The sequence below is a fragment of the Panthera uncia genome, assembly GCF_023721935.1.
Source record: "Panthera uncia isolate 11264 chromosome B2 unlocalized genomic scaffold, Puncia_PCG_1.0 HiC_scaffold_24, whole genome shotgun sequence".
In the NCBI taxonomy this organism is placed as follows: Eukaryota; Metazoa; Chordata; class Mammalia; order Carnivora; family Felidae; genus Panthera; species Panthera uncia.
Window position 1 is genome coordinate 105,266,763 of NW_026057580.1, and position 25,669 is coordinate 105,292,431.

At 40.0% G+C, this 25,669-nt stretch overlaps 1 protein-coding gene across 10 annotated transcripts in view; it reads right to left on the reverse strand.

Moving 5' to 3' along the window:
- The window catches only part of SYNE1 (spectrin repeat containing nuclear envelope protein 1), a 477,690-nt gene that overhangs the window by 228,565 nt on the left and 223,456 nt on the right, over positions 1 to 25,669 (reverse strand). For all 10 annotated transcript variants that reach the window (XM_049653080.1, XM_049653082.1, XM_049653085.1 and 7 more), the window contains 11 exons: positions 24,235 to 24,336; positions 21,721 to 21,924; positions 20,493 to 20,700; positions 19,553 to 19,665; positions 16,728 to 16,933; positions 15,675 to 15,830; positions 12,042 to 12,333; positions 10,627 to 10,799; positions 7,991 to 8,300; positions 6,627 to 6,791; positions 2,420 to 2,776 (listed from right to left, as the gene is read on the reverse strand). In XM_049653080.1, the coding sequence (XP_049509037.1) occupies positions 2,420 to 2,776; positions 6,627 to 6,791; positions 7,991 to 8,300; positions 10,627 to 10,799; positions 12,042 to 12,333; positions 15,675 to 15,830; positions 16,728 to 16,933; positions 19,553 to 19,665; positions 20,493 to 20,700; positions 21,721 to 21,924; positions 24,235 to 24,336 (2,286 nt within the window). The remainder of the gene's footprint in view (positions 1 to 2,419; positions 2,777 to 6,626; positions 6,792 to 7,990; positions 8,301 to 10,626; positions 10,800 to 12,041; positions 12,334 to 15,674; positions 15,831 to 16,727; positions 16,934 to 19,552; positions 19,666 to 20,492; positions 20,701 to 21,720; positions 21,925 to 24,234; positions 24,337 to 25,669) is intronic.

Consider the following 25,669-nt stretch of genomic DNA (forward strand, 5'->3'; position numbering starts at 1 on the left):
AGACTGTGATTCTGAGAGGAGGGATGGTGTTCTCTTGGTTTTAAAATTATTTATTTATCTTAGCATCTGGGCCAGAGGAGTCTACCATACTCTTATTTACAAGATTTATGATACCTAGAAAGTTTCTCTCTGAAACTCTAATGCTATAGTAGTAACTACTATTTTATACCATATTGTATCCCTTATTTAAGGAAGAACTTAGTAGTAACTATAGAAACTTACATACCAAAAATGCAAAAAAAAAAAAAAAAAGAAAAAGAAAGAAAAATAGAGATTCGAATTAGTTATTTATAAAGTAGTTGATATCAAAAGTGAAAAGCTTTGGCCAAAATTTTACACTGAACAAATTCCCATAACTTCATCACAGATTAAAGCATCTTAGTAGAGTCCTTCATTATATAAACATCAGGTTATGTATTTCTGTTTCAATTAAGTCCTGGAATGCATTTTTTTCCTTAGAAGTTATGAAAGTTAAGAAATTTGCTAAATTTCAAACACGAATAACCCAATGGATATTAAGAAATATGAAATTCGCAAACAGCAAATAAGCTTTTTGCAACATGATTGTATATAATTTATAGATGATGATCCTTTTTTATATTTTAAAATATTTCTTGGGTATCATCACTTAATTGCAAAAGAGAAAGTAAACACTTATGAAGGTCTGTGATTATTATTATGATTGTCAACAATTATTATTATGATGATGATTATTATGATTGCTCCCTAAGAGCAGAACAATGTTGTTAAGAATCCTAACTAATGCATTATTTTGTAACATTTTCCTATGTATGCATTGTAATAGAGGTATTATCTCCATTTAAAAATTACTTTTTCATTTTTTACCAGCACTACTGAGATATAATTAACATATAACATATATAACATTGTCACAAATTTAAGGTGTACAATGTGCCGATTTGATACATTTATATATTGTAAAATGATTGCTCCCTTAGCAGTAGCTAACACTTCTATCCCATTGCATGATTACCATTTCTTCCTTATACTAGTAATAAAAATAAGAGAAAAGTTGAGCCTGGAGAGGTAACGTACTATTGTCATCAAAAGCATGAGCCGTGGAACCAAACCTAGAAGCAGTAAGCAGAGGGCTGTCATCGTTGAATTGTTAGTAAAACTGAAAACCCACATTTACTTTTGCATCATCACGTGGATTTTCTACAGGCTTCACTTATTTTCACTAATAGTGTCAATGTAAAAAACGACAGCTCAGAAGAGTAATATAATTTAAGTACCACCAAAACTTTCTTTTTAAAAATTTCACTCATGTTAATGGTAGGGAAGGAAGAGAAACAGAAGAGAATAAAAATATTATAACTTATTTCTTTTATAACAGAGTGAATAATACTGACTACCTGGAACTATTATTACCAACTAACTTGTCTCTGTTTTACAGAATTGCTTTCTATACTCTACTCTGGTGCTTATATCTAAAGGACAGCACAGGCATCAGGAAAAAAGCAACCAGAAGCTAGAAACATTATAAATAAAATATCATAAAGAGATAAGAATAAAGTTTTATTTTGTAGTGTGCTATATTTGTCTGAAATACTTGATTTAGAACAAGACAATGTTGGAAATACTACATGACTTTCTTACCGGCTGAAGCTATTTTGAAATGATTATAACATAAATAGAAACAGAGAAGTTAACTTCACTGAAACTTCCTTTTAAGGATATCCATGGTTCCGAGCATTACAAAACTACAAATATCAACAGTCTTTTGAGATACCATTTAAAAGTAGAAGAAAGGGTTTCAAGCTTCTGCTCTTTCTTTACTATCCCTTTTAGGCTTTGTGACATTCATGTTCTGAAAGAGCTGCCATTAGTTACAAAAGCAAAAGAAAAGACCTGGGAGACAACCCAGCGAGCATGACACGGGAGTTATGTTGACGGGTTAATTCAAGCCCAGCTGTCAAAACCACCCCGAGGAGAGCTAATCAGGGTGCAAACTAATAGTTGTGCTTTAGGAGATTACCGAATGCTTCTTTTAAGCTATAGCTTCAATCGTTTAATTGTTGGAAATAATTCACTGGCAGAACACCAGCTATGACTCTCCGTCTATTTATGCCTCTACCCACAGGCTAGTTTTCAGGCTGAATGGCTGAACACAATATTACAAACTCTTACACCATAAGAATGAAATTAAAATGTCTGCACTGACCGTGAACATTTTCTATGAGAACTAACAACTCCTTCTCTCCTATATCTGTAGTTTTACAACAGCCTGACTTCTGAGAGAAGGAAACCGATCAGATCTGTGAAGATAGTTGGGTAAATACGTCTCCAAGTCTGAATGTGGCATGTTTTTAGTTAGCTAGCATTTCTTTCTGGCCACAAGGAGAACCAAACAAAAGTGTTAGCACAACCACCAGGAGAAAACAGGAAGCCAACTTACTTGTCCTTTCCGCCAGCATTCCACTATCTCCTTGTCTGTGTTCTTGCTCTCCAGGAGAGCTAGCTGCCGAGCGCAGGTTGTCAGGAGGGCACCGAACTGTTCCAGGGCCTGCTCCAGCTGAACCACCTGGCCGGAGAACTCCTGCTCCGAAAGGGCCATCTGGCTAACCAGGTTCTCCAAGCTGGTCTGCGTCTGGAGGACGCTGTCTTCCCACTGCTTCCAGTCGGCACGCAGGGCCTGCATCTCGGCATCCACGAGCTCGCACCCACTGGCACTTGTGTTCTGTCTCACTGCGGGAGCCAGCGACTCCACTCTGCTTAGGCGGCTTGCCCCGATCCCTCTGGAATCCATCAGCTCCTGTAATGGAACATCGCCGTGGCAACCGAGGAGGCCGTGAGTCACTCGGGCCGCGAGTTTACAAGCGTGTACAGAGCGGGGACCGGAATCAATTCATCCGCCCACCCCTGAGTTGCGAGAGCAGAGAGTTGTCCTCGTGAGCGCTGAGGTTTCAGGCAAAAGAAGCCAGGGAATGCGCAGCATCCTGGAACAGACTGAACAGGGCCCCTGAAATCAGGCCTTGTCTGAATATGTGAAATTGTCTTGACACAAAGGGATATAAACTTTCGCCTGCGGTGTGTTTCTCCAATAAATGTGTAAATGTGCTCTTTCTCCTTACGGTGACAGACAAGTGAGCAGGGACTGGCACAGAGCGGCAGCCCTGCTCCGCTCGCGGTCTGTCCCCCGTTTCCATCCCCTTCTGGTAAGATAGCGGCTTAGGTCAGTTCTGTGCCACCAGGACTCAACGCTAAGCCGACACAACCACAGAATGAGCCCTCCTCAGCGTCAAATACTGCGGTACCTTAAATAAACATTTTCATAGTAACTACAACGAATATTTCACAGACATGCGTAGCCAAGAGTGCAAAGTAACTTTTAGACTGGGTTCATTTATTGCTATCATTTTTACTTTTAAGAAACTCACCAGAAGTTTAACAACGGAGGCATAACTTTTAGGCTGAAAGTACACAAATACTCTAAAGGACAAGATAAAATTAAAATGTGCGTTACAAATTAGGTAAAATAGCGGCATTTCTGAGAATAGAGTCTTAAAATCTCTCACTTAATTCATCATCTGGTGGGTTTTTTTTTTAATTTTTGGTGTTTATTTATTTTTGAGAGAGAGAGAGGAGACAGAGAATCTGAAGCAGGCTAAGTGTTGTCAGCACAAAGCCTGACATGCGGCTTGAACCCACAAACCATGAGATCACGACCTGAGCCAAAGCCAGACACTCAACTGGCTGAGCCACACAGGCGCCCTCATCATCTGCTGCTTATACATTTATATACTCGTTGCTAAAGTTTTTGTTAGTATTAATACAAAATTATGACTTCTGGCTTAAATCGAAGGAAAAGATGATTATTAGGGAAAAAACTTCAAGAGGAAAATCAATTACGAATTAATAAGTGTAGAAAAATAGCAGTGTTAAGTATGAAGCATCCTTAATAGGTTCTGTTAAATACAAACTGTCTTAACGAACCTATATAATTCAGTTCATATTTCATTAGATTCGCTTAAAATAAATATACCTTCTTGCACTTATATACAAGAGCCAAATTTTAGTATAGATAATTTAAAAGTATCTAGTTATATCATAGTCCAAAGGGCAATCACATGAATCCTTACACAGTTAGCATTTAATATACATACCCACCCTTTTCTTGGCAGGAGGTTTCTAAAAGTCTTCCTTGTTTATCAGTGCATACAGTAAGTAGTGATTTGGGGAAAAAAAAAATATATATATATATATATATATATATAGCTTTTAAAAAAGAGCTATGTCTAATCATTAGATTTAAATACTTAATAATTTGCCTTTATGGGTGATTTCAAATTTGGAGTTAAAACGGTACCAGTAGTCAAAAATCAGTTTTTCCCAAAACATTCTCTAATGCATTATCTCAGTTTTCCTAGGCAAGAAAATGGGACATTTCAATATTTGCAACCACTAATTCCACCCATCCGGATTTTGAACAAGAATGTCATCACTTTAAAGTGTTTTGAAATGACTTGTATATGTATTTCCTTGTCTTGGGTTTAACTATTTAAAAATATCATATGCAATATATCCCTTATACACACATATTTGGCTTTGAGGTTGTCCCTTCTTGGCGGTTACTCTTGAGTGTGGGAGGAGATGATGCTGAAGGTCAGAGGAGGTGCTCATTTCCTCCAAGGTCCTTCCCCGCCCACCCACACACCAGCCTCCAGTCTGGACTGACCTGGACCTCAGAGTGTCACCCTCTGCCAGGCTTGACTTTCTCCTTCCCAAATTCCAATTTCTTCCTGCCTCCTCCTCCTCCTACATTTCCCATATGTTTGGAAGAGCATAAAGTCTAGACCATCACTCTTGACTTTTCCCCCACTTTCATTCTCTAGCCAATTAAAGCCCTCGTTGACCAAATCTGTTGAATTTTCTTATTGAGTGTATGCCATGTGCATGGTCTATGTGCATGATCTAATTAAGTCCTCAAAACCACTAGGTGATCGAGGTACTATTGTTATTAATTTACCATTAAGACGTTGAAGCTTGAGGACAGACATCAAGTGATTTGCCCAACACAGCTAGAAAATCAACAGAGGCAGAATGCAGCCTTGGCATCTGATTCCAGAGCCTAAGCTAGAAGTAGAGTGAACTCACATTACATCTGATGTACTATTTTATAAACATCAGTTTATGCATCATTGTTCCCTACTACACTGCAGGTTTCTTGAGGGAATGTACAACCTTGGTTGAATAAGTGGATAAATGGATGGATGAATAAATTAAAACATTAGTGAGAAATGTATCAAAGAAGCATTTTAAAGAATCCCACAGATTATAAGAATTTCAAAAGGTGCTTTGTGTGATTATCTCCTTTTAAACCTACATGGTCACTGTAAGATTTAAATCATACTTTCTAAGCACTTAAAAATAAATTCTCAGGGCGCCTGGGTGGCTCAGTTTGTTAAGCATCCGACTTCGGCTCAGGTCATGATCTCTCAGTTTGTGAGTTTGAGCCCCACATCAGGCTCTGTGCTGACAGCTCGGAGCCTGGAGCCTGCTTCAGGTTCTGTGTCTCCCCCTCTTGCTGCTCCTCCCCTGCTTGTGCTCTCTCTCTCTCTCTCTTTCTCAAAAATAAAAAATACACATTAAAAATAAATGAATAAATAAATAAATAAATAAATTGTCAAAATGTAGTTATTATAGTTGTCATCAACTATTATTTATAGGACTTTTATATTCTGATGTTCAGGGATCAGAACACAATGTGAATCTTAAATTCCTACAATAATTACACTATTTATTCCCAACATTTCCTCATCCACAACTAAACCATTTAGGGTTTCATCACTGCTTAATTTAAAAAAAAAAATTAATGTTCATTTATATTTGAGAGACAGAGAGAGACAGAGCACAAGTGGGGGAGGGGCAGAGAGAGACAGACATAGAATCCAAAGCAGCCTCCAGGTTCTGAGCGGTCAGCACAGAGCCTGACGCGGGGCTCGAACCCATGAACCATGAGATCATGACCTGAGCTGAAGATGGTTGCCCAACTGACTGAGCCACCCAGCTGCCCCTATCATTGCTTAATTTTTAGATTCAAATCTATTTTTTTCCATGGGGGGGGGGCAATTACTGCAATTAAATATTCACATAACTAGAAATACACTTGTCCAGCTCCCTTGTAAGGGAATAAACTAGGTGAGAATTTTAATGTTCTTTAAAGCACTGCCTTCCATTATGTTGTTGTACCGTTGGCTAGAAAAGCAGATGAAAACATCTAGGATGACATTTCCAAGTTATTATTCAAATTCACTTAACTAAGTTATGTTATAAGCCTTTTCATCACTGTGCTAGAAAATAGTATCTGGTTCCATCAGCCCTCCAAGCTGGCTAATATTTCATAGTCTCCCATGAGCAAATTTGCATATGGGAGTATACACAGAGAATGTTCCATTTCTGCTCACAAGTGTAAAGTGTCTTGAATTCCTTTTATCCTTTTTGCTTCTGTTTATAATTTGTGAGGTGCAAGGTAATAAACATCAACAAATAGAAAACAGGACACGTTTTAACTAACAATCTCACCCACAGAACCTTCATCATAGGGATGGCATACTCAAGAACCAATGAAACAATGAAGTTATAATATCTGTGCGCTTTCTGACCTTAATTTTAGACAATTTCTTCTGGGTGGCTGATGAATCTCCCGACATATCTGACCACCGGTGAAGTTCTTCCTTCGCTGAATGGAGCCAATCTGTGAATTCCTGGACTGCATCTAAATACATCAGATGGTCTTTCACAATCTCTTCCACTTTCCTCATTTTCTCCTAGTGCACAAAGAAAACGATACTTTAACACTGGGCATTTTTTGAGAATATGAGTCAGACAAAAGAACAGGTGTCTTAATGATTTCATTCCTATTATTGAACTTTCTGTTTAATATCTTAGAATGAAGACATCAAATCTTAGTTAGACTGAAAGACTTTAAGGAAGCAACCATTTTCCTTTAAATTTACTTTAGGTTAGAACAAAAATCTATGAGGAATGAACGTTCACTAACATCCCTCGCTACTAACCCATTTAATAATTATTATAACTATTATTTAGGCAACAATACAGTATATTATTAGTGTGTTATTAGAGTCTTATTCCAGTGTAATTACTGTGGACAGTATTCTGCTCAGCACTTTAAATGTATCTGCTCATTTAGTCCTCTCAACATTCCTGTCATACAGATACTCTTATCACTATATTGTAGGAAAGAGCACTTAACCAAAGGCCACAGAGGTTAAGTAACATGCCCAAAGTCACACATCCAAAAGAGGGTCAAAGGCAGAGTTCAAATTTAGGTCTTTTTGACCTCAGAGTCATAGAGCTAAACCATTAGCAACCATTAGCAAAATAAAAATTAAGATAAACTAACACATATGTTAAAAACTGTAGTGTTAATAATACAAAGAGAATTCCCCAAAGGAAAACGAAGAAAGGAAAAAAAATCTTTCCCTAATTTCCTTTAACATTGTCACAAATACACAAAAGAAATTCATGGGGGAAAGTAAAGCATCAGAGAGAACTGAAAACAAGCCTGTTTTTACATAAAGGAGCCTATATCTGGAGAGTAAGAATAGGAAAAGGCAGTTTATACTACAATGAGAAATGCACAACATACGTTGTACACGACTGAAATCTAGGAGGTAAACAGACTCGCATTTAATACAACAGATACAAATGGCCAACAAAAGAAAAAGAACTGCAAATACTGACATTTGAGGCTCAATCTTAACAAAGAAAACAAATGGACTAATATCCCAAGTGGACAACGGTGAAAAACAAAGAATAAAAATAATCCCAAGACTGCAGAAAGAGAAGGATTCACGGGGATCCATAGGCGAGTAATGATCTTTATGTAATAACCGTTCACTAAATATACAAATAGCTTTAGGGCAGCCAGATCCCCTATAATTCAACCTGGAGTATATTCTTTACCTGAACCCTTGAAGTTTTTTCTCCAATGTAAAATACTAACCTTGGAAACAGTGATTATATCATTAAACTGTGTTTTCAGTTCCTCTTGAGCTGTTTCCTTGAAAGATTCATCCTCAGTCTTCTGGTAGAGCTCCCTGGATTTCGAGGCGAGACGGTGCAGGGTTCCGGCATGATCTTCTGCCTCAGACACGATGGACTGGAAGTGGTCCAGGAGGGAAAACTTCTCCTTCAGACCTGGCTGTGGTTGTAGAGGATGCTCCACTTTTTGATCTACGAATTCCATCCACTGCTCCAACTGGTTTTTCCACTCTAGATAGTCGTTCCATTTGCTAATCACAGACTCCAAAGTGCTAGAATTAATGTCACACATCACAAAAATAAGTTATCTTGACATGCCTCCTGAAAACTTAGTAGGAGGGCATTGCATCCATGTAAGCTGTTTTACTGAAGGCTACTCTGTGATGAAAACACTGCTTTTCTGACCCACAATAGTTTCCTCAAATGAAAAGAGATCTATGTTGAATTTGAAGTAAGATGTTACGGTCATACAGGCATCTAGATTTGTCTTCCGAATGCTAATGGACCTAAGTAAGCAAAGTTATGTATTTTGTTGTTAAAACATCAGTACTGGGGCACCAATTACATTTTATTTAATATATACCAATTCTTAATTTTCTTGGACCCAGTTTACCTTATTAAAAATCAGTTGATAACTATTTCTTGACTAGAATTCAAAATTTAAGGTATTCTAAGTACATAATATTATTAGATTGATTTTCATTTAAAAAATGGACAGTGCTTAGTGCTCCTGAGTTGAATGTGTAAAGGACAAAAGGGCTTAATATATTTATAAGAAACATAGTCATATAAGTCATATAAGTAATAGTCAAGTAAATAGCTCTCCAGACTGTCAAATAAAAGGCTCTCCAGACTGGCATTTTTTAAAAACAGATTTAAAAAATCTGTTAATGCCATTATTTAGCTTTACAGACTACTCTAAACTCATCTTAGTGACCATTGCAAGCACCCCTTGCATATAAGCCTATGATCCTGGAGTTCTATCTGCGGTAAATGTACTTCCAGCATCCCCTCAAATTGCTCCTTTCGCACCAACAGAAACCTCAACATAGGTACTTTGAAGTGCTATCCTTTCCTTAAAGAATTTTCTAGAAAGTCCAAATCAATCTCATCTCTCCAGAAGCACCCCCAGGCCCTGCCTTATCCTACAAGCCCACAGTGTCTTAGTAACACAATCTGAGTCGGAGCGTTTTAGAATGCATCCCACCCTATCCTCTGAGCACTTAAAGAGCAAAAACTACTTTGTTTCCTTTCGTTATTTTAGCTCGATAATTGGAGCGCTGCTACTGCTTAATATGCGGTTGTCAAATTTAATTTCTTACTGAAAAAAAGCAGAATCAAGGATTTGAATCTGCTTCTTGTATTTAACATTTTATTCCAACATCCGAAAAACATTCACCCACATTCATATTCCCTTTTATGGAGCCAGCCTATTGCCAAGCACTGGGAGGTTTGGTTCACGCTCCAGCAGTCCTCATTCTAGAATAATAGAACCAGGGGATCTGATTTCTTTCTTTGTGGACCATTATAAGTTATTCGTGGGATTCAAAGTCCTGCTGGCCTTGGGAGTCACCACCTATGCTCTGTATTTAAAGAAAACAAAACAAAACAAACAAAGTCTCTAAAATGTAGTTATAACCATGGTTCACCGTTTGCACTGGAGTGGATAACTGCAGTGTTGTGTTATGTTTTGTTTTGTGATGAGCTTTAATCTTTTATTCATCTGTTTTTTACGCTATTCATTTATTTATTATTAAGCACACACTTCCCCCATGACCTAAAAGTATATACAGCTTTCAGAATATGCCTGCTGGAATGTAATTTAGTAGAATTCTGACTGAAGGTCATTGGTCCCACCAGCCAGCCAGATGATCTGCGGATGCGTGGAAAAGAAAGGAAGGTGGCACTCTCCACTCATAAATTTAACTGCAACAACACCAGGTGTAACAATCAGTATCTTCTCTACTTGGTCCTAGTCCATTGCTGTCTTCTCTACGGAATCCCAGGTGGGAGGATCCTTGGGTGTGGGAGAACGTCCCCACGCACCGCAGGACATAAGCTCTCCTCGCCTTAGTCACTAAACGCCAGGGATGCGCCCATCACTGGGACAATCTAAAAGCCTACACACATTTCCACAGCCCCATTGTGGGTGACATTACTTCTGATTAAGAAAAAGATAAACACTTAAGCTGAACAGTTGCTAACAAATTAATTCCCTGTATGTTCCTCTAAAAAGGGAAACATTATTAAAGTTATTAAAGACCATACACCCTTGCTTTGATGAATTGAAAGGAGGGATCTTACTGAGCCCACGTTGTGTGCAAGATTCCATGAGAGATATTATGGGAGATGTAAATATTACACACACACACACACACACACACACACACACATGCACACATGCACAAAACAAGCAAACAAACAAAATTGTCTTTGTCATTACAGAAAGTATAATCTAGGCAAAGAGAAGTATGCATATAACTAGCTAAAATAATATGCTTGGTAACTCTACCACAGGATACTCTCAGCATTGTTCCATCATTTACTAAGCCACGAGGTTTTATTTAGGAAAATAAACACTAAAAATAGGCTCTGTACCTCTGAGCACGGAGGGAGGAGCTCATGATATCAGCCCACACATCTTTAAGGTTCTGTAGCTGAGTCTGGATCACCTTTTGACCTTGTTTGTTGCTACTTCTCAAGGCCTGTTCCCCTTTGCCAATGGCCATATTCAACTTAACTTCTCCTTCCCCTTTCATCAGGAGAATGTCCTATGAAGGAACAGTGAATTCCTGTCAGTAGGAATATTAGAACCTTCTCATATTTAAAAAAATTTTTGTTAACGTTTTTATTTATTTTTGAGACAGAGAGAGACAGAGCATGAATGGGGGAGGGGCAGAGAGAGAGGGAGACACAGAATCTGAACCAGGCTCCAGGCTCTGAGCTGTAAGCACAGAGCCGGACGCGGGGCTCGAACTCACGGACCGTGAGATCGTGACCTGAGCTGAAGTCAGATGCTTAACCGACTGAGCCACCCAGGTGCCCCTACCTTCTCATATTTTTAAAAACAGTTATGTTTCCCATGAGAAACCTTACTCACTTTAAAATGAAAACACAACAAGAAACCCTTGGACCCTAGTGCAAAATGATGCTTTATTTAATTTTTTTCATGTTTATTTATTTTTGAGACAGAGACAGACAGAGCACGAGTGGGGGGAGGGGGCAAAGAGAGAGAGGGAAACACAAAATTGGAAGCAGGCTCCAGGCTCTGAGCTGTCAGCACAGAGCCCGACGCGGGGCTCGAACTCATGAACCGCAAGATCGTGACCTGAGCCAAAGTCGGACGCTCAACCCACTGAGCCACCCAGGCGCCCCAGATATTTAATTATTTAAACATCAGATATCAGGAGTCTTGGAGTCAAGGATTAACTCCAATTTAAATTCTTGGAAAACTCTGGACCACTAACCTAGAAGGGTACATTTACTGAATGTTAGTTTCAAAGTAAAAAATTATTTTAAAAATGAAGACACACTTGTCAGAAACCTAACAGACCCCTCCCATCACTGCCTGGCTAACTCCCATCTTTCAAGGTCCCCTTCATTTGACTGCAGGCTGGGTTGGTGGACACACTTGTTTGCTTTGGTCATGGCCCCTGTCTCCATGGGCTATTGCAGGTAACTATTTACAGGTTAGTCTCTCCCACTAGACTGTGAACTGGAAAGGAAGCACCAATCTTTGTCTCCATTTCCCCAATGACTTGCATAGTGCTTGGAGTAGAATCAGTATCCCATAACATCTGCTGAATACTTACTAAATGAAATTAAAAATTATTTTGAAGCTATTGAAGGGGAAGCGTGATCCCTCCGTATCCCTTTCTCCAATTTCTCTGTTTTGCCCACATGATCTTCACTGAGAGGCTCACGGAACAATTAGGACCCAGCTCAGATATTTGTGAATCTAAGCAAATTGGTCTTTAGAAGTTGTCCGTGTCTGGCAGCTGTTCTCCACTTACCTGTATTTGTAACAGCCGCTTTTCCAAGGTGTCTTTGCTTCCAACGGTGCTCTCCGCACAGGCCAGTCTGTCTTGAATGTCCTTCACCCAGGACCACATACTCTGCACAGCTTCCTCCAGGGCTTCGTGCTCCTGCAGGGCCAGCTGGCAGTTCCGGAGTTTCTCTTTGGTCGTTCTGAGTAAGCTCTGGTAGTTGGTGAGGAGCTGGGAGCACAGGCGTCCTTCTTTTCCAGCCCCGTGGCCCTCTTCGCTGAGAAGCTGCCCTCTCTGGGAAAGCTTATCCAGAGACTCTCTAAAGAAAACAGAAAAAAAAAAAAAAAAGTTGAATTCTGACATCCGGGAGTGCAACAGATAGTCAATCCTGGAGAAGTAGCCAGACAAGAGCTCACGGCTAACATGCCTTTAAAGAAAACGAAGATGCTGAGGACCTTCACAGGGCTGGCTACCTGCATCCCCTATGATTTCTCTGAATGCACTCAATATACATCCGGGGATTTCAATCCATCTATGCTGTGCATAGATCCTGCCCTATATTTCAAGGAATTCACATCAGAAAATGGCCCAGGACTGCCTTTCCAGCCTCATCGCTAACATTTTTCTGTTCTGACTTCATGCTCTACTCCTGAGTTGTCCCCAGACCCTCTGCTTTTTGGTGCATACACGAGGATTCCTCCTTTGTGAAAACCCTTCTACTCTCCTCTGCTTCCTTCCTAGTTGGCCTTTCAAATGCCAGCGCAGGCATCACCTCCACAGGCAGTATCACACTGACCCCAGGGAGGGAGGAGAGTACAGGGCTCCTCCTCCATATCCATTCTGTTTCTGTCCCGTTCTATGACCTCATGCACCCTGTCCGTCTCAGTCCTCAGGCTTTCACCCTGCAGAAGCCAGGGTTATTGCATTCATCCCATATCCCCAGGACCCAGTGCAAAAGATAACGTGCAAAAAACCAGTTTCTTTCAAAAGGCCATTATATGAGCGCTGATGGGTTTTCTTGTTGTATCCTGGGTACTTGGCTCATCTCAGTTTGGATTTATGTTAATTATATCAAGGGAAAGTGTAGTCTTAGTGGGAGGGTGGGCTTTACCTTGTTCTACAGAGTTCTGAATTCTGATCAGTATGTCTATCAAAAATTTTCCAGGATACCAAAAGGGAGAGTGCAGATGTGTGAACACAAACTCTTGTGAGTACTGAGAAAAGAATACAAACTTTATCTCCTACAAGGTCTGTCATTTTTTTTTTTCTGAGCATCCTGTGGACCTCTGTGATATATGATTTATACAACATTATATCTACTCTAAATTACATTTCTTACAATCCGGTAAGACAAGAAGTTGGCTTAAGCAACAAAGTGAGTTAAATAATTCAAGACGACGGATATCACTTGTTGCTACAAGAATTCCTTAATGGATGATAGAAGTTCAATAAATCTCAAATCTGGGGCACTTTGAAAAAAAAAGGCATCCCCTCCAGATAGTTGAGTGTAATATTATGATGAAAACAATCCAGAGGATGGGGAGGGTCAAGTGGCCAGCAAGGGAGAAGTCAGGTGACCCAGCTGGAGAACCTGGGGGCAGCAGACTACGTTAGGATTATCCGGAGAAGCAGCCAGTTACAAAGAGCCTGGGGGCAAACACACTTAAGGATTCTTAGCCTCTGGTCCTGGAACACCAGAGAATACCAGCTCAAGAAGAATATGTAAAGTCATTTTAACAGTTTGGAAGAAAGAGAGAAGTAGGTGTGGTCATGTTACATTGTATCTAGACAGGAGTCAAGATTTAAAAAGCAAATAAAGGGGCGCCTGGGTGGCTCAGTCGGTTGAGCAGCCGACTTTGGCTCAGGTCACGATCTTGCGGTCTGTGAGTTTGAGCCCCCGCGTCGGGCTCTGTGCTGACAGCTTGGAGCCTGTTTCAGATTCTGCATCTCCCTCTCGCTGACCCTCCCCTGTTCATGCTGTCTCTCTTTGTCTCAAAAATAAAATAATAACGTTAAAAAAATTAAAAAATAAATAAATAAAAAGCAAAGTGCAGTGTAATTTTCAGAAAGCCATATAGTTAGAATGATACTGTTCTTCTATTAAATCAGCAAATATTTTCTTTTTTTTTTCTGGTACTATACCAGCCATTGGGACTATAACAATGATAACGACCTAAAGGTCCCTGACCTTGAGGAACTCACTATTGGGGGTTGGTGTGTATAGATTCAATGAAGAATTTACTCCGTGGTAAGGGCTCACAGAGACCAAAGGGCTCACAGGGACCAAAGCATTCCAGGAAAATTTTATAATAGTCATCAAACTAGCACACCAATAGCAGCTGTCACTATGGGTTATGTCTGTGTATTTGTTTGCATGTTTGTTTTTTAGGCAAGTTTGACCAAAAAGAAGACTCAGCAGAAAGAAGGAATGAATATGATTGGAATTAGACATTTTTTACTGAATTGATCACTGTTGCTGATTTGTCTGATTAAGCAGGCTGGATGTTAGCCTCTGCTGCTTCACAGATGAGTACATCTGCTCATTAAGAGGATAGTTAAGAGGTTTGAGTCAACCATTTGCAACTACGTGGATAGAACTAGAGGGTATTATGCTAAGCGAAATTAGTCAGAGAAAGACAAATATCATATGACTTCACTCGTACGAGGGTTTTAAGGGACAAAACAGATGAACATAAGGGAAAGGAAGTGATATAAAAACAGGGAGGGGGACAAAACATAAAAGACTCTTAAATATGGAGAACAAACAGAGGGTTGCTGGAGGGGTTGTGGGAGGGGGGGATGGGCTAAATGGGAAAGGGGCGTTAAGGAATCTACTCCTAAAATCACTGTTGCACTATATGCTAACTAATTTGGATGTAAATTAAAAACACAAATTAAATTTTAAAAAAGGAAAAAAAAAAGAACCTTGGGGTCAACCTGCACTCCAAGTACCAACAAAGCAACTGAACATGCCAGGGTGGATCGTGAATTCAGTGAGCAAAGCCCTGAAGCTGGTGAAGTCAAAAGCACAGGCCAGAGAACTTTGCCTGGGAAAGGAGCCAGAAATGTTTGCTCAGCCAAGAGACGACGGAGAGACAAATACCGCAATGGAGAAGAGGGACCTCCAGGACAGTCAGACTTAATGACCATAGCTTTTGCATTACTAAGAATGTTACGAGGATGGGTACGGATTGGAAATAAAACTGGCTGCTCAAGTATGTGAAGAATGTATGGAAACTGGGGTCTATAGCATTATTTTTATAAATGAAGAGTACCCTTTATTATGACCTGCTATCCTTATCATAACCTCTAAAAATAAAGTATGGTACTACTAGCAGCAAAATGCTGAAAGGCAAAATCAAGAAATACAGGAAGTGAGTGGCCCGTCCAATTTATTGAGCAAAAGGAGGTGGACCTAGGATGCAGATAGCCCCTCACCTCTATCCCTGTGCCCTCTCCAGAATACCACTTTGCCATAGAGAACACCACACAATCATCTGTCTCCTAGACATTTAGGGATAGAAACAGATACAACCACCATCACCAACCAACCAATTGACCAAGCAACCAACCAATGAACAACCAAAGCAAAGAGCCAACCAACCAGAGAAGTAACAGCTTGTTAGTACAGCAAGGACCTATTCCATTTCTGCACCATACCTCACAGCCAATAGTTCTCCCAGAAACATTTCAACTTTATGGACTTCATTCTTCTTCTCAGGAATGTGCTGTTTACTCTCTCCAAAGTTTTCCGTACTTAACCTTTCATCCATTTCGTGGATCCATAAGTTCAGTTTTCTGTGCTGATCCTCAAAGCTACAGAAAAGAAAATTCTTTGTAGAAATCCTTCTGCACTCATTAAAATAAATAAATTCAAATAGCTGAGGTCACAATGTTGATGGTAATTAAAATCTCATGAATTTTCAAGTATGGAAGAAAACTCATCAACACGCCCATCCAAATTATCATTTATTTCAGTAACAAAATGACAAATAGTGGACACGTGTCTTGAGATCTAAGCAGAGTCACCCCATCTTGTCAAACTGATTTCCTGGTAATCAGTTGGTAATTATTAGCAAGATTACATTCCTATGTCAATATGCACTTAACTTTGTGTCTTACTACTTGGGACTCCAATGGATTGAGTAGGGCAGTAGAAGCCCTAGGACAAGAAGGGAAAGTTATCTCTGTGTATCTTATGATGATTTAAATATGATCCAAGAGCACAAGGGCTCTAACTTTTGCAAAGAATGTAAGTTCTCTAAGAAACCTGGCAAGAGTGAAGCAATTTACTCTGTGACTAGAAAGGCATTTTGATGATACTGACATCCTTTTCCCCCTAGTTTTTTTTTCTTCTCATTTTATATTCACCTCTGTTAACATTGCTTCCTGATTGGAATCTTGATTCATAGGAATATGACAGGTGTTTTTTGCCATCACTCCAACCCAACAGAGGTGGACACAAAGAAAAGACTTGGATAATCTAAAACCTGGGTGCCAAAGCTAATATTTTGAGTTAACCAAATAGACAAAAAATACATGCATTTATTCATAATTCCTTAATTTTTCTGTATAGAAAATAAAGCCAAACAAAACGATCAGAGTCCAAGCAATTAATTACTGTTCTAGTGTGAACCTGTATTTAAGGTTTCTCAAAGTCTTTGGAAACATATTCTGTGTGTGATGAAATACACACTTATCAAAACAACCTACCTCCCAAGTTCTAAAGCACAGTCTTGAAGAGCCTGCTTGTCTTTAAGGCATTGTTTCAGAAATGCTTGAAATTCTTCATTAGCCTTTGTAACTTGCTCCTGAATGCTACTGACAATTTGTTTAGACAAATGTGCATACAAAGTTTGTCCTTCTTGAGTCACAGCATCAAGCTTGCTCTGCCCATCACTGATTGAGTCCAAAATGTTCTGTTTCAAGAAATAAAGGTAATACAATATATTTTGCTATTATTCAGAGACCCTCAAGCATGGGAGCATTGACTGCAATTCTTAGTTCAGATAGCAGAGCAAGAGAAGAAAAACAGAACCCAGAACCCAGAGTCAGAAAGTCTTTAATAAGGCTGGAGTGAGATCTTTATCAGGGAAATACAAATCAAAACCACACTGAGATATCACCTCACGCCAGTCAGAGTGGCCAAAATGAACAAATCAGGAGACTATAGATGCTGGAGAGGATGTGGAGAAACGGGAACCCTCTTGCACTGTTGGTGGGAATGCAAACTGGTGCAGCCGCTCCGGAAAACAGTGTGGAGGTTCCTCAAAAAATTAAAAATAGATTTACCCTATGACCCAGCAACAGGACTGCTAGGAATTTACCCAAGGGATACAGGAGTGCTGATGCATAGGGCCACTTGTACCCCAATGTTTATAGCAGCACTTTCAACAATAGCCAAACTATGGAAAGAGCCTAAATGTCCATCAACTGATGAATGGATAAAGGAATTGTGGTTTATACACACAATGGAATACTACTTGGCAATGAGAAAGAATGAAATATGGCCTTTTGTAGCCACATGGATGGAACTGGAGAGTGTGATGCTAAGTGAAATAAGTCACACAGAGAAAGACAGATACCATATGTTTCCACTCTTATGGGAATCCTGAGAAACTTAACAGAAGACCACGGGGGAGGGGAAGGGAAAAAAAAAGTGAGAGAGGGAGGGAGCCAAACCATAAGAGACTCTTAAAAACTGAGAATAAACTGAGGGTTGATGGGGGGGGGTGGTGAAGAGGGGAAAGTGGGTGGTGGGCATTGAGGAAGGCACCTGTTGAGATGAGCACTGGGTGTTGTATGGAAACCAATTTGACAAGAAATTTCATATTAAAAAAAAAAATAAGGTCGGAGTGAGAATGTACAACTAGATAGAATGAAGGCTCATAATCGAGGATGATGCCAGCCAGCCACTGGAACCACTGAGGACTAAACTGTGGACAATACCACGCTGTAAAGGAGGCCGTTCTCATCAAGGTCTTGCTCTCAGCCTCTCCGCGTTCTCATTGTCCCGGCCCAGCCCAGGCTGTACTTCTTCACGTGTTATAGTGTGATGTCCTCTAACTGGTAGGCTGCCTGCACCCCTCCCCCTCTTCTGATCTGCACACAAAGTCCTCCCTGCGGGTCCCCTCTCTTCTTGGTATGCACCTCCGCTTGAGAGATCATATGCATGAGCGTGGCTTCAGCAGAGCAGAAGAACACAGCAGAAATGCTGAGCCAGCCCTGCTTCTCCCCCGTGCTCCCGGGTGGCATTTGCGATGGCCACTCAGACGTTTCTTCGTGGTGTTCCACTGCATCTCAAGCTTAAAGGAGACAATTCCACATTTAAATTTACCACGCCTCCTGGAAAGCCAACTTCCTTTATTATAATGATTTTCCTACTCTGACTTCTCATAAGTTATCTACGTAACTGTCCTCACCGATGAGGCCACAAAATTCTCATGTTCCTCATTAATTTAAAAAATATTGTTTTTAATTAAAAAAAATTTATGTCTATATATTTTTGAGAGAGAGAGAGAGAGAAAGAGCAGAGCATGAGCGCTAGAATGGCATAGAGTGGGAGACACAGAATCCGAAGCAGGCTCCAGGCTCCAAGCTGTCAGCACAGAGCCCGACGCGGGGCTCGAACCCACAAACCATGAAATCATGACCTAAGCCGAAGTCAGATGCTTCACTGACAGAGCCACTCAGGTGTCCCTCCCACCAAAAAATATATTTTTAAATGATACTTAACTGATACTTGCTTAACTGATACTTGCTTTGCTCATATCAGCCATTTAAAAAACTTGTCGAAAACTCAATTTGAGTCAGTCACTTCTGAACTCTACCACACAATGGCTTTCTCCTTCCTGAATTCATATATTTTTCGTATTCAGTAAAACCTGTAAAACCCATAATACCTATTGCTTTGAGTTTGTCCTAGATCAAAATTTAGACTGTAGGTTACTGAAAAACACAAGCCATGTCTTCATTTTAAAACTCCTCCACAATAGGGGTGCCTGAGTGGCTCAGTCAGTTAAGCGTCTGTTGCTTTCAGCTCAGGTCATGATCTCACAGTTGGTGAGTTTGAGCCCCATGCCGGGTTTCATGCTGACAGCGCAGAGCCTGCTTGGGATGCGCGCTCTCTCTCTCTCTCTCTCTCTCTGCCCCTCACCTGCTCATGCTCATGTGTGCATGTTCTCTCTCTCTCTCTCAAAAATAAACTTAAAAATAAATAAATAAAACTCCTCCACATAGTGATATGGTATAGATACAATTACTTATATTTTTACTGCTATAAAAATTAAAACTAGGTTTAGTTTTGAATGAATTCCAAAGAATAGTCAATAGGCTAAAAGAGAGAAAAATGGGATCAAAAATTCTGTAGCTCTGATTTATTTTCTCAACTTTTCATATTGTCTATCTCTTTATGACTCAAGAAATCTAATTCTGTTAAAGAAGAAGAAACGTTCAGAAGATCTGGGGAAAGAGATGATTTAGGTCTGACCTGAAGGCACGTGAGTACAGTTTAGAGAAGAAGAAAAAGGCTTTCATACCTGGAGATCATGGAGCTTTGCCTCTAGAACCTTGCTGTCGCCAGTTCTATCTGATGATTTTTTTGCCGCTGCCTTTATTCCAGAAAACCACTCTTGGAATTCCTGCATAGACTCTTTTGAAAGTAATGAAAATGAGAAATACATCCAAAACACTGAATGAGCTTCGTGGATTACCATAATGAATTAATGCTGGCCTTCAGCTCATTGCATCTTGCCTTACAGAATATTCCAGAAAGAAAATAATAATCATGTAGAATATACGATAGCATGTTCCATAACTATGACTGTTCATGGCAGAATCGAGAAATTGCCTCAGAGAAAAGACAGAAAAGAAATTTGTATTCCTAAGATATCCGATTTCCCATTGTGTCTTTCTTTTGGTAAAGGAAGATAAATAATTGTCTGAATATGTAAGAGAGCAAAGGGACAAAGGCTCTGGGGGTGTTGAAGCCATTTTTATGGCAAAGGAAGGAACCGTGTCCTCTCTCCACCCAGCTGAGTTAGAGCCATTTCACATCTTCATAAGTGTAAATTGCACTTTCCCAGCTGGGTGGGAAGTCGAGTCAGGGACCTCTGACCGGCAATTTCCCGAATTACATGGCTACCACTGTTTCATGGCCCAATATCCAAGTTTACTGTGTTACTTCATCATAGCAGTGGAAGTAATTTTCCACCCAAATGAGCTATATGTAGAAAATCCAGATGAATTTCAGAATCCTGAAAATGGTGGATCCCTACTTTCTTGAGGAGAAAGAGGAAGAATTATGGCTACAGCCCAAGCACAACACTTTCAGTGCTCAAATCTGGACATACAAATGAATTTAAAATGATATTCTGCTGGAAAGCTTTTTCCAACTATTGCTGGCAGTTTCTAGGCAGCATTTGGTTTGGATTCTTTCTTATAAACAAACTACTCATGCAAAGGCTTGTCAGAGCTCACCATTGAAGTGCTTCTCCAGAAAATCCTGAAGGCTGGCCTGTGTTTTGGAGCACAACTGGCTCACAGCTTCGTGGTTCTTTATCAGCCCAGTCATAGCACTGCCCAAGCTCTCCAGCTCAATGGAATGGTACTTGCGGCACAAGCTATTGAGATTTTCTTGGGTGGAGCTGATGTTGCTTTGCTGACTTTGAAGTTCCTTTTGTATTTCCTACAGGATAAACAGATGCCATGAAGGATATTCATCACATTCAAGGGAAATATTCCATCTATCCCACTACGGTACTTTTTTTGGGAAACTGATGCTGTTGAAATACACTCAGTAACGTACGCATTTTTGTGGGATTTTTTTTTTCAGTATTTGTAATAGATCTGTGTTGACTCTTTCAGAATTTTGCCCAGTTCTCTTTGGGAACAAGTGCAAACAGCGGTTGAGAGGTAGTAGCATTTGGATTATGGTCTAGGATTCCAAGCAAATTGAATTAGGTTCTTAGGGATTCCAGCCCATGATCTTGGGTTTAGTCAGTTGGTTAGAAACTATTAATGGAGTCACCCCCTAAGCTCACATTCTTCAGGGGACTACTAGGGCTTTGTTTTAGGCTCACAGGCCACACGAAAAGCACCAGTAGTTAATTTTAAAATACATCTCTTTAGTCTTAAGTACAGTAAGAAAATATGTTAAAGAGAACAGATCACATATGTGAAACAGTCAACTCACAAGCTTTACAGACAGTTGATCAGTAATATTATCTCTATGGACAGATGACATGGAAGTAGAATGTTCTCTCGACTGTTGGTTTTTTGTTTTTGTTGTTTTTTTTTTTAATAAATCCTTCTCTAGATAAAAGCAGTCATACTGACCAACAAAAATAATTAAGTAATGAAAACCTACTCTGCATTCAAATTTGAAAAATTCATGGAAATTTGAACAGGTCTTCTACAGGCTCTACTCTTTTACTAAAACAACACATTGGCAAGCATAGCTTATGAGCAGGCCCTACAGTAAGTAAAGCATGCTTTCTGCTTTTAGATGATTCATCTTCAATTTCCTACTACCTGCATTCATTTCTCTACCTGTTAACTTACTTTGCTGTATCCAGTGAGTTAGTCGGCCTGCTGTTAATATAGGTAATTGAGAGCAGAGTCTTTATTTTTATTCCAGTCACCACAAAATAGGAGAACCAATATGACCATTGGAAGTATAAATGCTTCATGATAGGTTATTACCTACCTTTACTTTTTTCAGTCCTTCCCATGTCTCCGTCTGAGCACAGTTCATCAACGCTTCTTCTACTCTTGTGAGCCAGCTTGTTATATCATTGATAAATTTCTCCACCTGTGTACTCTGAGTGGTGAACTCTTTCAAGGTTCCTTTTGCTTCTTCGGTAATTTCTTTGGCATGCTCCAGTTTCTGCCGTAAGTCTGCTTCTATAAACTAAACAGAAAGTAGGATTTCATTAAAATCTGTGGCGACCAGGACACTCATTCGGTAGCAATTCTGTTCGTGTGCAGCTTAACTGTCAAAAACACATCAACCTAACCATGGAGGCTAATTCAACTTTTCTAAGAAGGAAAACCAGTGGGTGCAAGGGGTCAAACATGTTAAGTGATGGGAAAATGGAAACAGTACAGATTTACGGTTGACAGTGGATGTTAAAGGGGCAGTTTTGACAGAGGGCCCAAGGAAAACGGAAGGTCACGTTTCAAAAGCAGAGCTAAACCTACACAGGGTTACCAAGTTTGTGACTAAAACCCGGTTCTGAATTCTTCTCCAGGAACACTCACACGTGTATGTCCTGATGTAACCACGACTCTGAACAAACACCACTTCAGAATTTTATCATAAAGCAATTTTGGTTTTGTCTCCCACTTGAAAGCATTCAGTGAAGCTAGTTCTCTTCTCCCGAAGGACTTATTTCAGGAGGGCCCCTGACTCCTCTGGTCCTACATACAGATCATAAAAGGACTTCTAATCATGATAAATTGCAAAATGCTTTCAATTCCACAATGAAAACATCTAGGCCCATTTCACAATCCAAATTGAACTTGAAGTTAGAGCTTTTATCTTATCCCTACCCTAGATCTGCTACAATAGGAAGCCCATCTGAAGAAAGGTGTCTTCTTCTATTTCCCCATTTTCTATAGCTTCTGACCCTGCAGGTGCAGGCAAGCAGGAGGTGGGGGAAGGGCTCTGAAAGTTTTGACAACTATTGTGAGCTGGCATCTGTGCTCCTAGGCCAGGTGACATTTAGCATTCTCTCCTGTCACAGGCCTTCCTCTGTGGGGTTTTCTGAGACTCCCCTCAGTGCTGGGACCTCCCACTGACTTTGCCTCGATACAAGCAATGCACTCTTCTCTGGCTCTTTCTCCTTCCACAGCCTGCGGGCATCTCTTTACCTTGCTGCTGAGGCCTGTTCCTCCCTAGAAAGCCTTCCCAGATAACCTGAGATACGTAAGCACTGATGCTTTGTCCTTTCCTTTCCTCTGATAACTCACTTCTGGGCCAGAGGTCACACTCTGGCATTCACACAACAGATGATTCTGAGATGCAGGCCACTCAAAATAATCACTTCTCCTTGGGCAAACACATCAGCAGTTGGCTAGCCTCTCTCTCACCCTTAAGGTCTCTCGGAGGAATGAGATAGTAGACCCGACATCCACCAACTGCAGGGGCACATGTCATGCTCTCTAGATGACACCACTGAAACTCTTCCCTTTATTTTAAGGTAAGGAACAGGTGTCCCGATCCCTCTTCCTTGAGATGGGGGGGTGATGGTGAGAAAGCAGAGGACAACGGTAGCTCTCTCCCAAGGCCCTGCCTCCATCTTAACTCTGCAAAAGTCCACCTGAGGCCCGTTTATATCCTTGACACAGGCAACATGCATAAGCACTCCTTTTCACTTTTCTATTAGCACCCTTTCCCTCTTGTTGCCTCAGGTGACACTTCTAACATTCTGGTACATGTAGATCATCCACCCGTGATGCTAAGTGATGGACACTCAGTCTCAGGTCAGAGCGTAAGTATAGTCAAGCATGACAGACAGGTTAGCAAGAGGCAGTAAGCAAAGGACAAAGGCACAACAGGAAGAAGGAAAATGTAGAGGAAATCCCTGAGGGCAGAAACAAATGCATAGGTTAAAGTAAGGCAGCGGAACACTTAGCCTGGAGCCTGTGGTGCTGGCTGCCAAGAGAGACCCCCCCATGCTACTTGTTCCTACAGCTCCCTCACTGAAGTAGCTCAGACTTCCTGGTCGACCCCGGCCTGCCTCGTGCTCCCTGTGGATCTGTGCCGAACGCAGAGCCCCGAAATGAGGTTTGCGATGGTAATGTCTCCTAACCCAACTACTGGGTAACTGAATTAGAAGAATATCCACATTCATAAATGTGGTTTCTGCTCCTGTCCAGACATAAAATGGTCCAAGAGGCAAGCTGGATGATACTACTCCTAAAATTTAGTAAGGAAAAGGGTGCTAATCACTTCCAACACAAATATAATATGTATATCAGAAATGTGTTATTAATACTAGCACAAGGAATTCTAAAGATGTTAATGTTTTAACCGCCATATATGGTAAGAGCCGTGTGTTTTCTTGGAATTATGATGATAATAATGAGAATATATATATTGTATATATATGACATATAAAATTTATTGTTACTGTATTACATATCGATTATATTAGAGATTATATTTGAGGTTGAGTCTAGTATACGGTAGTTATTACAAACCTGACTGAATACTTACCTGAAGGTCTGGTGGTGTTTCTGGATTTTTAGTTAATTCTTTAAGATCATTAACTTTGCAATGAAGTTCTTCCAATCTCAACGCTTTGTTTTTAACTTCAGACTGCCAAAATAAAAGACAAAGACGAAAAGCATAACTCGTCCAAACATTGACATATTACATTCAGCATTTAATAATTTCAAGAGTTAACTCTGACATGATGTCCTAACTTCAAGCCAGGGTTAAAAAAAAAAAATCTCTGTTTCATTTTCTGAGTCTATCATTATTTACGAATGTGGAAAAATGCCATCATTAACTTTCACTTCCAGTGTGAGGGAATATGCAGAACTTTCTCCCCACCCCCTTTTACTGGAAAAAAAAAAAAAGCTCCTGGAAAAAATTAAACACTAACTAAAAAGTCTTGAGTCACTGGGGATTTTCAATAACTGTCATTTATTCATTAGCATTAATATCACTGGCTACCACGGCAGAGAAATTCCTTTGAGGAAGGATCTCAAAGCACATACACATTGGGAGTGCCTAATTAACTGTGAACTATATGTAATACATAAGAAACATTCAAATAAAATTTTAACGTGTTTTTAAATAAAAGCCTTTTTTTATATTTTGCCTTTTTATTTTTAATTTATTTGCACCCACACTAACACACACAAAAAAAGAAAAAAAAATGGGTCAAGAATCATTACTGAACAAATTAGATGCTTGTAAACGTAACTATTTATTTGGAGCCACAAAGGAACTTTTGATAAAGGACCCCTCTCAACTTAAATATGATGTTTTGGTGTTCGGTGGACACTAACAAACTTTCAGTCCAGAAAGTAATTACCCAGAAAGCAATCTGCTTACCCAGTAAGACATGATGAACTAATTGTCAGGCCCACGGGCTTCCTCCAGGAGCAGGCTGAACAATTAAAAGATCACACCTAGTCACTTACTCACTTTCTCTCCTGAATTGCAGCAGCAACTCACTATGAGGCACTGGGCTGAGCCCACTTGACTGATTTTATTCGTTGCCATACCACACAGCCAATAACATAAAAACCCACTTCTGTGAGTGACTGAAGCCGGACACGCTGAACGTGGGGCTGATGTCCGCTGGCTTCCTGCATCCCGGAGGTCAGTAGTAGGATGTACTGTGTGCCAGTTACATAATTGGCTCTCCAAAAGAAGAAGACCCCGACTTGCAAAATTCACCCCCATTTTGAGCTACAACACGATGTCACCGCACGTGGGGTTGGAAGCATTGCCCCACAGTACACCATCCTACCACATGTCCCCCAAGCAGGTATAACAGGGATCCATATATATATATTTATATATTATAATATATAATATATAATTATAAAAATATAATATAATATAATAAATATAATATATAATAATATATAATATATAATTATAAAAATATAATATAATATAATAAATATAATATATA